This window comes from Temnothorax nylanderi, unplaced genomic scaffold (genome assembly GCF_030848795.1).
Source record: "Temnothorax nylanderi isolate EJ_2023f unplaced genomic scaffold, tnyl_v1.0 TNYL_tig0176_pilon, whole genome shotgun sequence".
Taxonomy (NCBI): Eukaryota; Metazoa; Arthropoda; class Insecta; order Hymenoptera; family Formicidae; genus Temnothorax; species Temnothorax nylanderi.
The window spans coordinates 226,200-240,641 of NW_027249238.1; the positions used below are offsets into that span (position 1 = coordinate 226,200).

The window sequence follows — 14,442 nt, forward strand, 5'->3', positions numbered from 1 at the left end:
TATGTGTGTACAAAATGATTTAATATATCTGTTAATTTGCCCAAAGTAGGGCTACTTTTTTTATATGTCCTCGCATACACAAGTGAGGTTGGAAAAATCTCAATTAAATCCCACACAATTGCGTTAAAACCCCCAATCAGGTCCCTTATAAATCGCGTCGCGGTATTAGATTTATATTAGATTGTAATACGGGTAGGTAGGGAAAAAATGGATAGGTAGGACTATAATACGTCGGAATACGGGTAGGCACACTGAAAAAAAAGTTGTTAACTTGACTAAATGCATTCAACTTATAAGTACCATTTTTTAAATTGAAATATTCAAGTATTTAAATCAAATTAAATTTAATATTAGATTTAATATGTCATATTTAATTTAAATACTTAAATATTTCAATTAAAAAAATAGTAATCAGTTGAACGCATTTAGTCAAGTTAGAACTTTTTTTCTCAGTATAGGGATACGGGTAGGCATCAGGGATATAATTACAAGGGGATATAATTCGATAGTTAAAAAATTGTAGATAAGTAATAGTAAAAATATTTTAATATATTTATAATATATTTAATAAATTTAATATATTAATAATAAATATAATTATATTTATTATTACTATATTTTTAATAATAACAACTCAAAAAATATGTTAAATAATACTAATTTTTATATTAAATAATACAAATTTTACAGACATTGTATTGCATCCTATTTTGTAAATATTATGTAATTAAATTGTACATTTATTGTATACATCAAATCAATATATACAATTGATAATTGTACATATCAAAAATATGGAAATAACGTAATATTAATTATGTAATTGGATGCGTATAATAAGACGGAAATCATGACGTGTTTGGTGAATTTTTTAAAACTTTACTTTAAAACATTAGTAGTTTTTATTTACTAAAAAATTGTTAATAAATTCGGGAGATCTTTCACTCAAAACTTTGTATTAAAAATCACTATTATTGCAAGTATTAGGTGAGAGAAGTTGCATTATATATAACGGCAACTTCATGGATATAAACACCTAATAATATAATTTATTAAATAAAAGGGTAAAAAGTTTGATGCTAATTAATTATTTTCTTTGAGTCTCGCAAAATATAATATAGTATGCCAATGATTAACATTCTCCTTGATTGAGAGACATAGATAATAAATTTATTAACGATCTTTTTGATCCTAGTGTTGCTCACATAAATTAAATAAAGTAAAATAAATTTTGAAATTGTAATTCAATAATTAATAAGAAATGTTAATAATTACATATTTTAATTGTGAGAATTTTGTGTTATTGTACGCATACCGAATGTTGCACATGTAATTTTATGTCAAAAAAAAATATTGTAAATAATTTTATTGTATGTTATATTTTCAATTTTATAATGTAACTCTTTTATAATGTTGTATATGTTATATAATGTTGTAAAATAAATTGTAGGAGAAATAAAATAAATAATAAAAATGTAAAAAAAATGTATTGTAAATAAAAGAGGACCGCCGATCGGAATCGGCGGGGGTGGTGGTGGGCCTCTATAGGTTGATCTGTTTTTATCGGATGTAATCAGATAAAAACAGGTCTCATATATCAGAGGATATTTAAAATTTTAAATATTAAATTTTAAATTTTAATGTATATATATATATGTATAAAGGATTTAAGGGGTGTAATAGTAACAGTATAATATTAAAGCTAAATAGCGCGCGCGTAGCGCGCGTCTGTGATTGTGATATCTATAGTCAAGTAAATGTTTTATTTAATTAGAGTGAAGATAGGTTATATAAACGTGCTGAAAAAGATCGATTAATACAAATTAGATTCGTGTGAAGTTGTAAATTCTGGTGTTTAACCATTGATGACAAGTTTGTTAATTGACAGCTGTGTACTGAATGGATATATAAATCGCACGTGTTATAATTTTCTTTTCATAATACACTTAATAATATTGTCTAAATTTATAATAGATAACAATTAATCATGTTATTTTAAAAAAAGACTGTATTGCAAAATGCTTTAAAGTAATCCTAATGTTTTGATCATCATTTAATGATACAGGCTAGATTTCAAAATCTATTTGTGTAAACATAAAAAGCAAACGCAGCATAAAAATACAATACGTAAAAAATAATTTTCTTAAGAAATGTGAAATTAAGAAACCACGTAAGTAGAACATTCAATTTGTTGACTATTTGTTTAATTTATGTATCAACTTTTCCTCATGTTTTTACAAAGCATTAATGACGCCGTCTGTACATATAACGCGAGAATATAAATATATCTATATTTATTAAACATTAAGTTGTTATCAAACTCGTTATGATATATTAAGAACTTAAATATTAATTTATTGTATATATCTATATATATATATATATATATATATATATATATATATATACATATATCTAAAATACAACTAACTTACACATTTTGTCTGCATATCAGCATGTATAAAAAAGTATGGACTGTGTTCGAACTAAACAAAATTGTTTCCATAATTGTCATACATGTACTCGACTCATTATTGTTTCTCGTGTTATTACCATTCATGGTTTGGGAATGGATTTCTGAAAGACCATATATAATAACAATCGTAAGGACAGTCGTTGAAGTAAGGTTTGATAATTATTTAATATTTTGGATATTAAAAAGTCAAACATTTAACAACAATTTTCTAATTAAAAAATTTGTTTATAATCTGTTTATTATATATTTATATCTATTATATTACATATATATTTTTTAAATTAATTTCAAACTTATATTTTTTTGCAGGTGACGTTAGAGCTGATTATGTGGATTATCTTTGCTGGTATGGCAATACTTACGACTGTGATTTTTATATTTGATGATGTATACTGCAGCAAAACACATTACGATAATCAGCAAAAATATTTATACGTTTCCGAACAAGAAGATAATAATGATCAAAATTCTCATATTATAAAGTCTCCAAATTTTGAAAAAGAGAAACGTTAAGATATGCAAATAAGAATCCAAATTGTTTTAAATTGCTTTGATATAAAATAAAGATTTTTATTTACAGCCAATCTAAGCTTTCTCTCTGGACGCATCTCGTATATTATCGCTATTTTTACCAATAATCAATTTCGCACCAAATTTTTAGCCGTAGATAAATTGTTTCGCAGTCGGTATTTATCTTTTTATAAATATGAATATATACATTTTATTATTAATTTCAACTTGCTTTTTTAATTACATTTTATTTAAAATGTTAATTTTTATTACGGTGAATTAGAAAGATTTATTTACGTAGAAACCCGTGGTATTGATCTGTATGCATTTCATATGACATGTATGTATCATATCCTGTACATCATTATCATCAGTCTCCATTATTCGCTTCCTCGTTGTTAAACTTAACCCCTATTAGCTTCCTTCGTACCACTCTGACCCTTGTTACCCTTTGTCTCATTATTTATGTCTCCCATTTCATTACGCAATGCCTCTGGTTATTCTTCTTCCGCATAATTTCCTATACGATCTCTCTTGTTATCGACTCTATAATAATATCAATCCAATATATAATCCAAGAAGAATAACGAGAACTCTGTGGTCTTTTCCTTCTCTCTTTTCTTATTTGCTTCTCTATTGCTATTTCTTCGTGGCATTCGAGCAACATCTGTTGGTTAAGTTCGTTAAAACAAACAAATTGTTGGTTAAAATTAAGCGTGATTATAATTACTAGAATACAACGATCACGCGGTTATGTCATACTTCGTGCGACACTTGCAATTAATTACACGCAAACCTAATTATGATGCATTACGCAACGGGTACCATGTTAAGAAGAAGGTATATCATTGCGCATGTTGACGGCGGCAACCACAATGAAATTTGGGTCCAAATACACACACACACACACACACACATCCGCAAAACATTACATACATAGCATTTGGATCCAAATGCCATTGGTCGGCTACTGCGCATCCTGATATTGATATACCTTGTATTTTTATATCATGACGGATACCTAATCATGATGCGACGGCAGAAAATAGGAGCGTACAAAATTACGACACATTCGATACCTACAATAGTTCATAAATAAAATGTAAATAATGGAATTGCACGTATGGACAATATTTTTAAATTTTTAGATAAAAATTTTTAGACAAAAATTAAAAGATATTTCAAAGTTTCTAATTTTTACTTTTATCGCTTTGAGTGTTAATTGTCTAAATTTGTTTGAAAACACAGCAAGGGGTCTTGAAGTCTTTATAAAACAACTAGAATTTTTGCAAATTGCACATATATTTGGCTTTACATCCAAATTTTTATGATTAAAGCAAGAAAACCGTAAATTAATCGCTTATCAGTAAACATGTTTGTAAAAATGTAAGCATAGATATATTGAAATGCGATTTAGGCATGCTAAGTTTTTATGCTTTTGCTGTGATTTTAAATTTCATACAACTCAGAAATTTCGAGTAAAATTTGAAATCAAAATAAAATCACAGAGAAAATAAAACTCTACTGATTATATACATATATATATATATATATATATATGTAATATCTTCAAAAATTTTTTGTTAAGATTTAAGTTTGCTTAATACATGGCTAATAAGATTGGTTTCATATACATTTTTAAGCAATTAATTTTTTATAAAATATTAATTTTTTTATAAAAATCATAAAAAACGATTTCAGTATTTTCAATATAAATTTAATTCCTAGCATTTTGTGGCTAATTGCATTTCTTTACTTCTAAAAATCATTAATACCCATTCTGTGTTTTTAGAATACTTACTACATTTGAACAATATCCATTAGTTATATTTCCCCCATTATGAAAGATTGCATTAATCAGTTTATACAAGTATATAATCCTTTATCTTTGATTCCATCTCATTTGTTTTGATTTTAATTAAAACAGACGATGTGCCACGACCAGCAGCACATTTTACTGCTTGATAATCAATTCGTCTTCTGAATGCTCTATCAATTTGTATGTGTATTTGAGCGTGAGTAAGCACGAGCTGTGTGTGTGTGTGTGTGTGTGTATGTGTGTATGTGTGTATGTGTGTATGTGTGTGCATGCATGCGTACTCTCTCGCTCGCTCTCTCGTTCTCTCGTTCTCCCTCTCCCTCTTTCTCCCTCTTTTCCCTCCCTCTCTTCCTCTTTCCCTCTCTTTCTCTTTCCTTGCCCACTCTTCCTCTCTGCCGGTCAGTCTCATCTGCAACATCAGAAATTATTGTTCGCGTATACGTATCAGTATTCACTTACATTGTATAACTTAAATAATATTGTATGTAGACATAGTAAAAGCCCCTTGGATAAAATCATAAATGTGTGCGTATGACTGAAATCCCAAGAAATGTCACTTTTGCGTAATAGATCTTGAGATCTCAGAATTCATTACACTGATTTTATTCGCACTGATCGTAATTGAAAGCTTACGTTGACATTATATAAGAAAAGTGCCTTTAGATTTTTGAATGCAAGTTTAGATCCTAAAGCCTTGTGCTCACCATACTATTTAGAAATCCGAGATCTCGGACAGAGAAAGAATTGATCAATCACATTGGTCAATTAGCCGAATTGTTCAAATGTCATTGGTCAATTCTTTCTCCGTCCAAAATCTTGGAGCGATTTCTAGCATCGTGGATACAAGGCTTAATAGATTTTATTTGAAAACTTTGACATTCACATAAAGAATAATAAGCTTAAAGTAGCGGTTTATGCTATGACGTAGTCACATGGTTAGTTGATGCTCTTTTTATTTATACTTGATGTTGTGACGCTACCACGTCGCTTGATAATAATTATCTATTTCATTATTTTACCATCTATTAAATATAAAGTATAATGCCTTCGTTATCTTAATATATACTGACTTTAATACATGTACAGTATATGATAAAAAAATAATGAAAATAACATTTTTTTATACTAATCAAAAACGCCTTATTAAAAAACAAATACAATCTTCAAATTTTCTTCAATTTCGCTCACACAAGAAGTAAACTTGTCATGTCAATTATAGATAGCGTGCTCGTAACATATAATAATATCATTTCATGTAATGTCATCTCGTATCTCTCGAAATAACGGACATGTGACAATTAAAGATTAAGTAATCAAATGGTGAATTAAACTGATCACTGTAGACATTATTTTTAAAACGTAACAGCTGCCACTGTATAAAATATCACAGGTTCTCATATTTCCCTTAATATTTAATTTGATTTAATTAACAAGTTTTTAGCATTTGTCGTTAAAGCTCTTATATCTTTAAATATAAATTAATCTTGGATTGGAAATTAATTTTAGAATGAGATTTTATTACTTAATAAAAAATATACTAAAAACGAAGATTGCATTGTATCCAAAATGTTTAACCAGTCCATGACTAGATGATGATTATGCTTCCTAAATTTCAGATTGGTCAATATAAAATCATTATGACGTTGTAAGAATATTATAAAATGAAGTTTTTAGAAGAAATGTTTTCAAATGTTCTGGAATTACAAAATTCTTCTAGTGATACAATGGGTTTGTTTTCTATTGCTGAACTGGCTGCACTAGTTCAGAGTTAATCTTTTTCTTTCCCATATGGAGTAAAAAAGATAAACTCTGAACTAGCGCAGCCAGTTCAGCAATAGAAAACAGACCCATTGATCGCGACCATAGTGAAAGCTACAGCCGCAGTAACTGTGACCTTTGATAGTCCGACCATCGATTAGATTCGCGTGACGGAGAATGAATGAAGCGACTTTAGCGATAGGCCTGGGCACGTATTATGAAATTCTTCGGAAACAATTCCGATCGGAATCTATTCCGAAAAGTTCCACAATACGTATCTTGTTCTACAATACGTCGTATGTCGTTGTCAGTTGTCGGAACATATGATTCAATGAGGAGAACTCGTTTTCGAAAAAGAAATTCTCTCATTGGACCTTTGGCTGCGTTCCGACACTCGACAGCGACATACGACGCGTTGTAGAACAGGCCTAAGCAGTGTGTTTCAGCCATAATCTACAAGACCCGACGCGGTACACTCGTTCTAATAATCTGCAACGTGCCCCACTCGCTTTATACTGCCGGCGAGAAACGAGCCGGGAGTTCATCGCTTCATTATATGACGCAGCATGTAGTCCCGATAAAACTTCCTACCAGGCCATGTGTGAAAACGCGGTCGAGTCACGATAAGCGAACGTGCTTTAACGTGTACTTCGATTCTAGTCGATTGCTGCTGGCCGACTCATTAAACTTTTTTTTTCTCGCGTGTATAACGTGTATAACGTTCTCCTTCTTGTTGTTGTATGACACTCGAGGTAAGAGCTACATAGAGAATATTAATCGATACCAGTCGGTACTAGGCGTCGCGATCCAACAGTTCAAGATCACAACCGGGTTGAGTGTGAACGCGTGAATACGTGGATAGAACATTCGTCTTAAATCAAAGTGGAATTTTTGAATCTGCTGAAAAGGAACATTATCATGAGATACGTCGCGGCACTCGATGTTGGCACCACTACGGTGCGTTTTCACATCCTGAATGAGAAGGCGATCACGGTAGCTTCTTCGATGGAGAAGGTTTGTTGCGGAAGGTTAATTCCCTATATAAAAAACTCGGACGATAATGGAATTGGAATTTGTATTTTTATTTGTATTTGTATTTGTATTTGTATTTGAGTATGGAATTTAAATATTTCGTATGGACTAAAATTGAAGCTAATTATAGTAATGTATACAATTTTTTAATCCTACGAGAGATTAAGAAAGATAAGAAAAAAAGATCCAGAAGATATCACTGAAAAAATCCGATATCACCAGTATATCTGATATCATTAGTTTTGTTGTTCTTTTTTTCTCTTTCTCTCACAGTTATTCTCTGATATAATATACTTCCGTAAAATGTTGTATTTCACATTATTAGAAAATTAGTAAAAGACTGTATTTTATTGTTCTAATAAAATGCGCTGAAATAAAATTAATAAATTGAAATTAACATGACATATTTAATCTTATGCTTTTCAGTAATTTGCGAAATAAGAAATGAATAATCTCGGTTTTTATACGTTTGTTATGCATATACGACGTTTTGTATACGTCGCGTAATAAATGAATAGCAACTTTTTTTTAACTGTGGAGCAATAACGATGTCTTTTTCGATGAATTTGTAATGAATATCTGTGCAATGACGTCAATACTTATTCATTACCTGAACAGAATTAATTTCCTGTTAGAAACAGAAAAAGGAAATTATCTCTGTAATTCCAAGCGGTACAGTCTTGCTATTTATCTCTGAATTGCCTTGAAACATGATAACATTTTATGCCAAGTATAAATAGATTTATGAAAGATGCACATGTACCGCCACAGAAAAAATATATTCTTTTTGAAGTAAACAGATTACAGTTTCTCTCGAGAAAACCAAGTATTATCCAACACTGTAGGTACAGAAAAAAGCGAAAGGAAAATTAAAGTACTTTCAAGGTCATACAATTCATGCAGTTATTACTGCAGTGTAAAGGTGCTTTTTCGATCTGCGAGGATTAATAAAGTCAGATATAACAGAACTATATGTATATAGAACATCTCAGAGTAGTAGTATAACCAGTATGACCAAGGCCATCTTTTTTTTTTTTTTTTTTTTTTTGACGCGGGGAAATCTACTACCGGCCAGTATGACCGGTAGCCCCTTCGCTAGGGGAAGAGGGGAAGACCCCCCCGCCTCCGGGGAGAGGCGAGGGGAGTGCCGGATTCTTACCGGCTAAAACCCCGCAGGTATCCTGCTCGGCGCGTTTTTCCTTTGCGAGAAGGGGCCCCGGGAAACGCACTGATTCTTCCGGGACATAGCCATCCTATTATCGATTTTAATTTCGAGAGTCCTATCTTATTATTTTATTGAATAATATTATTATATTCGATATAATATTATATATTCAATATTTATAAAACCTAGAGAAAAGTAGAATCAATTCTCATTGAAACTGTTCGCATCAACATATTTGTTAAGTCTTTTTATTACTAACATTTCGTATTTATTATTATTTTGTATTTATACTATTTGCAATAATTTTTCGTTTATATTTATAATGCACTTAAAAATCGATAATGCATTTTAAAAATCAATTTTGTTTTCTAAGCAGATCGATAGTTCACATTTTTTCTTTATTATCTTCTTTCTCAAACTCCTTACAAAATGCTTCATTATTTTATAAAATAATAGAATATTTATAATTCAAGAGTTAATAATTAAAATATTTAATTTAAAACTTATTAATTTAATTTAAAACTGTTTTTTTCATATTTTCCTTCAAAAGAACGTAAAAATGTTAAGCTGGAACTTCAAAGTTATTAAATTAAACTGACTAAACCAATATGAAACAAAGAATAAAATATAAATATATAAAAATAAAACTTTACTTTTTCAAATTTAGATAAATCTGATCTATCCAGAGCCTGGCTTCGTGGAGATAGATCCCGATCAACTATGGGGAATTATAATAAAAGTGATCAAGAATACGTTAGACCGTAAGTTACCAATAGCATCATCTTTTGCGGAGTGTTAATTTAATAAACTCTTTCTTAATCATTTCTTAATAGTAATAAACAAAATATCATGTGCACATATCTGTCCTGCGACATCTATTTCTCCTTCTAATAGGATGTAACGAACGAAAACAGGTGTACATACATAAAAATTTAGAATGTATCAATTGTTTTTTGAGAGATGCACGGATCTTCTCGAACTCCACGATTCATAATCTGGAATGGATGAACGCAGAAAAGTTTGGTTTCACGCATTTTCAGTAGACACATGAAGCTTCAATTTGAGCCGCGATTGATCTAATAATCCATTAATTATAAATTAGGAAACTTATAAAAAGCAGCATCTTAAATTTTTTTCTGCACACTAATTAATTCACGAATGAGATTATCGACTGATAAATTTTCATTCGTCGAGTAAGATCAGCGTTGGCTCGAGTTGAATCTTTGGCTACCCGTCGAAAGTGTGGCAAACCTCATTTCTGTATTTCGATCTGTTATCTAGATATGTCCACCGTAAACCGAGATGACGCCAATCGGATGCATCAAAAGTAAGAAATAATAAATGCTTGTTATTCATATATAATTTTGTTTCAATTAAATTTATATTTTCAGATTTTTTCATCCTCACTCAAGTCGCATATCTTTTTTGATCAAACAAAAATCTTTACTTTACATATTGATATGACCTACTAACAGAGTGCTTTTTCTTTTTCTTTCTTAAGTAAGAATTCATGTATCTTTCTGAGGGTATCTCATATTCCAAATATTTAGCTATGTCATATTTGGTTTATCATCCTTGTTCACAAAGAGAAATGTAAAAAATATATATGAAGAAGAAATAGAGATAGCCTTAGAGCTTCGAATACCACCGTACCCGATCGACTGATATATCCTTTATATATTTAGTTTGTTTTCTATGTTATCTCGGAACTTACTTTTCGTTCATAGCGTTAATTATCTAGATCAATTTGCTTTATTTATGATTGCAGATAGCGGGATCGACTCGAAGAATATTGCTTGCGTTGGAATTTCATCGCAACGCGCTAGTTTTATTACTTGGAACATAAAAAGTGGAAAATACTATCACAAGTAAGAATACCACAAAAAACATAATAACGGAGTTTTCGATGAAGATATTTCGGTTTGAACAAAATTTCACGGTTAAGATTACGATTGTTGTTTCAGGTTTATAACATGGAAGGATCAACGTGCAGCCACTTTAGTCGAGGAATGGAATCGATCAATAATGATGAAAGGTTTAAGAATGGGCGCGAGTATCTTGTACACATTTACAAGAAAAAAACGATTTCTGGCTGGCAGCGTGCTGAAATTTATGAATATGCAGGTTGAAATGCTTTACCAGTCGATATTTTGTCTTGATTGTTCTTGATCTCGATCATGTTAAATCGTCGTATTTCATCAAATTTAGACTATTAATAGCATAATTTTGCAACAAAATTTTTAGATTTTTTTCAAGCTTTTACGAATAATTATTGCTAGTTTGGGATCTTAATTTACTTCGCTTTGATTCATTATAGGTTACTTTAAAATTAGTGTGGGCTCTCCAGAATATACCGGGTCTCCGAGAAGCTGCGTACAATGAAGAGGTGGCGTTCGGAGGTGTGGATTGCTGGCTCTTGTATAAATTAACAGGTATAACAATATTTTACGTTTCGCTTTTAGATTTATTGTAGTACCCTAAAATTCTCTGTCTCACACACACACACACATACACACACACGAACGCACACACGCACGCACAATCTATCTCTCATAAAAGTTGTAACTAATATTTCTTTCACACTGGAGAAAGAAAAGTTGTTAATTTGACTAAATATTTTCAACTGATTATTATTTTTTCAATTGAAATATTTATGTATTTAAATTAAATACGACATATTAAATTTAGGATTACGTAATTTGACTCAAATACTTAAATATTTCAATTACAAAAAATAATAATCAGTTGAAAATATTTAGTCAAGTTAACAACTTTTTTTTCTCAGTGTATAAAGATTTAAACTTCATATGTAACATTATATTTTCTTACAATAAAAATAACAATAATAATGTTAATAATGTTAATCCGTTATCGGTTATATTACAGCTGATTAACAGTTGGTTTATTACAGGAAAACATATAATGGATGTTTCAAGTGCTTCAGCTACTGGCATTTTCGATCCATTCACAATGGAATGGGCCGACTGGGCGTTAAGCATTTTAAAACTGCCACGAAGTATTTTTCCAGAAGTGGTTGATACAGCAGGCAATTTCGGAGTTACGCCCGAAAACATATTCGGAGTTGAAATTCCAATTTTTTGCTCCGTAAGTAATCCAAATCTTTGTTTAATGATCAATACATACAACGATTGTTTATCAAAGTTAATTTTGAGTATACACTATATACTCATGAGTCAATTTCAAAGTTAATAAGTTCCTTTAATCCTAATAATATCTTGATAATATTAGATGGCCGACCAAGCAGCATCTTTATTTGGTTCAGGATGTTTTAACCCCGGCGATCTCAAGATTACTATGGGAACTGGCACTTTCGTGAATGTTAACACAGGACAAGAACCTCACGCATCCGTTGCTGGTAGTCCTACAAATTTATATTACAAGAACAATGTATTTACTATAGTTTTAAATATATAATAAAACAAATTGAAAAATTATTTATAGGACTTTATCCAGTCGTCGGATGGCGAATCGGCAAAGAATTAATATATATTGCAGAAGGATCTTCAAGCGACACCGGTATATTAATAGAATGGACTAAATCAATAGGTAATTTATTAGTTCTTCGTGATTATTATAAAATCTATAATATCATATAATATTATATGCATATCAAGTTTATAAATTTATTTACAGGCCAGAGTAAAATATCTCATATACAAAAATACTATCATTATATAACATAATGTAATTTATATATATGAATGCTTATTCCATATAACGTACATATCTATAACTTTTTAAAGCTAAAAATAATATTTTTTTTCTAGGAGAAACTCTATACATGATTATTATTGATTATTAGTATTGATTTTTAACTATGATTGTTACAGGACTTATAGACAATATTTCGGAAACATCCGATGCAGCAAACTCAGTAATTGACACCGATGGAGTATATTTCGTTCCGGCATTCAGCGGATTGCAAGTACGTTTTGTTATAGTAAAAATTACATTTTTTGTATCAATTTATATATAAAAATATTATAAAATTATTTCTTTAACACAAGGAGGTAAACGTTTTTATAATCAAATTAAGAAAATTATTCTAAAACTTTCTTAGCTTTATTATGTCTATAAAAATAAAAGATACAAGAAACTATATGTACTCTACTTTTTAATAATAAAATATATGCAAAATATAAAAATTATTTCCACTTCCCTTTAAACTAAGCATTCAAGAAATATTCTTTGTATTTACTATATAAGATTCAGAAAAAAAGAACATTGAAGCATGTGGGTACTCGAACAAAATAAAAATAAAAATTGATAACGCATCCGAAAATTTATGTCTCGCTATACTATGCGTCGCTTATTGTTTCAGGCACCTATAAATGATTATACAGCTGCAACTGGTTTCTTTGGATTAAAGCCCACCACAAGGAAAGAGCATATTATTCGATCTTTATTGGAAAGTCTTGTTTTTAGGATACAGCTACTTCACGAATGTTTATGCAAGGAAACTTCTTTCACGTATCAAAGGATAAAGTAATAAGAATTATACGATGATATTATAATATGCTTAAAAATCCATATTTCATTATCTACACAGTTAATAATTATCAAAAATTTATTATAATATTATGAAAGAGAAAGGAATGCTTTTTTGGTTCTACTATCATTTTCTGATTTCTGCTATTTTTTACGCACAATAATCATATTTGTACATACATATATAACATTGTATTGGTCCATATTAATATGTCGTTATTTTTTAGGATTGACGGTGGAGTTTCCAAAAATGATTTTGTAATGCAATCGTTAGCTGATTCGACGGGGTTGGAAGTAGAACGTCCGGTGTCTATCGAGATGTCCATCTTAGGTGTAGCTTTCTTGGCTGGTTTGCAATGTGGTACAAAAAACTCTTATTTATTATAGTTTGTTTATATTTTACATTTTATAATTTAAAAACTATTAGAAATCTAATTTTTTCATATACAGAATATCCCAGAATCCGTGAACATGGAATGAATGTCCAGCGCGCGCTGCTTCTGATTAATGCATAACTTAAAGCATTTACTCCATTAGCTTCTAATTATTTTATTCAAAAACTACTAGATTTTTCCGCGCAATTTTTCCAAAGACAAGAATTTATTATTATTATTATTTTTATTATCTTTAATGCACTATTTAATTTCAGGATTATGGAAGAATAGAGAAGAATTGTTAGAACTTCGTCAAACCGACAGGATATTCAAGCCAAACGAAGAATCGCGATTATCTTATCAATATGCGCTGAGCCAATGGAAACGAGCTGTGGAGCGTTTTAAAAATTGGTACTGATAATTACTTCACAATAAGAACAATTTTTTAATAGTTACATGTTAATTAGAAATTTTTGACAATATGAAAAAGTATATATGTATAGAGGAAAGTCCCCTATTATGAGGTACCACATCTATTTTGCGTGATTGCCGAAAGTTTATGTGCAGAATTGAAAACTGTAGTAGGCGAGTGCACGATCGAATAATGAATTTTCCATTAAATAGGTTTTACTCTAAGGGCAATAAGTTCATGATGAAACCAACAGATAGAACCTATTAGTTTAGCAGAAACCTCGCTATCGCATATTAGGAGCCTATCTCATAATAGGGGACTTTCCTCTATACATATGTATATACATATACATTTGTCTTCCTCTTCTTCTTCCTCGGCACTACAGTG

General features: G+C 30.2%; 2 protein-coding genes across 5 annotated transcripts; both read left to right on the top strand.

Moving 5' to 3' along the window:
• Positions 1-2,450: 2,450 nt before the first annotated feature.
• Positions 2,451-2,989, top strand: LOC139778248 (uncharacterized). The gene is made up of 2 exons (XM_071716117.1): positions 2,451-2,621; positions 2,786-2,989. The coding sequence occupies exons 1-2, from the start codon at positions 2,457-2,459 to the stop codon at positions 2,987-2,989; spliced, it is 369 nt and encodes a 122-aa protein (XP_071572218.1). The 5' UTR covers positions 2,451-2,456.
• A 4,144-nt stretch (positions 2,990-7,133) lies between these two features.
• LOC139778261 (glycerol kinase 5) lies at positions 7,134-14,132 on the top strand. 4 transcript variants are annotated; one of them, XM_071716129.1, is made up of 13 exons: positions 7,552-7,577; positions 9,428-9,521; positions 10,042-10,087; positions 10,529-10,628; positions 10,725-10,884; positions 11,078-11,192; positions 11,672-11,865; positions 12,010-12,136; positions 12,223-12,327; positions 12,612-12,706; positions 13,103-13,266; positions 13,497-13,630; positions 13,919-14,132. In XM_071716129.1, the coding sequence occupies exons 3-13, from the start codon at positions 10,063-10,065 to the stop codon at positions 14,059-14,061; spliced, it is 1,362 nt and encodes a 453-aa protein (XP_071572230.1). In that variant the 5' UTR covers positions 7,552-7,577; positions 9,428-9,521; positions 10,042-10,062; the 3' UTR covers positions 14,062-14,132. The 4 variants fall into 4 exon arrangements, with proteins under 4 accessions (XP_071572229.1, XP_071572230.1, XP_071572232.1 ...); XM_071716128.1 differs by lacking the exon at positions 10,042-10,087 and having other exon boundaries at positions 7,134-7,577; XM_071716131.1 differs by lacking the exons at positions 7,552-7,577; positions 9,428-9,521 and adding an exon at positions 9,681-9,778.
• The last annotated feature ends 310 nt before the right edge of the window (positions 14,133-14,442 follow it).

Coding starts and splice junctions, on each gene's coding strand:
- LOC139778248 (XM_071716117.1), top strand. CDS start 2,457: ATGTATAAAAAAGTATGGACTGTGTTCGAACTAAACAAAATTGTTTCC. Junction 2,622..2,785: donor TCGTAAGGACAGTCGTTGAA/GTAAGGTTTGAT, acceptor ATTTTTTTGCAG/GTGACGTTAGAGCTGATTAT.
- LOC139778261 (XM_071716128.1), top strand. CDS start 7,482: ATGAGATACGTCGCGGCACTCGATGTTGGCACCACTACGGTGCGTTTT. Junction 11,866..12,009: donor AAATTCCAATTTTTTGCTCC/GTAAGTAATCCA, acceptor TGATAATATTAG/ATGGCCGACCAAGCAGCATC. Junction 13,267..13,496: donor TTCACGTATCAAAGGATAAA/GTAATAAGAATT, acceptor GTTATTTTTTAG/GATTGACGGTGGAGTTTCCA.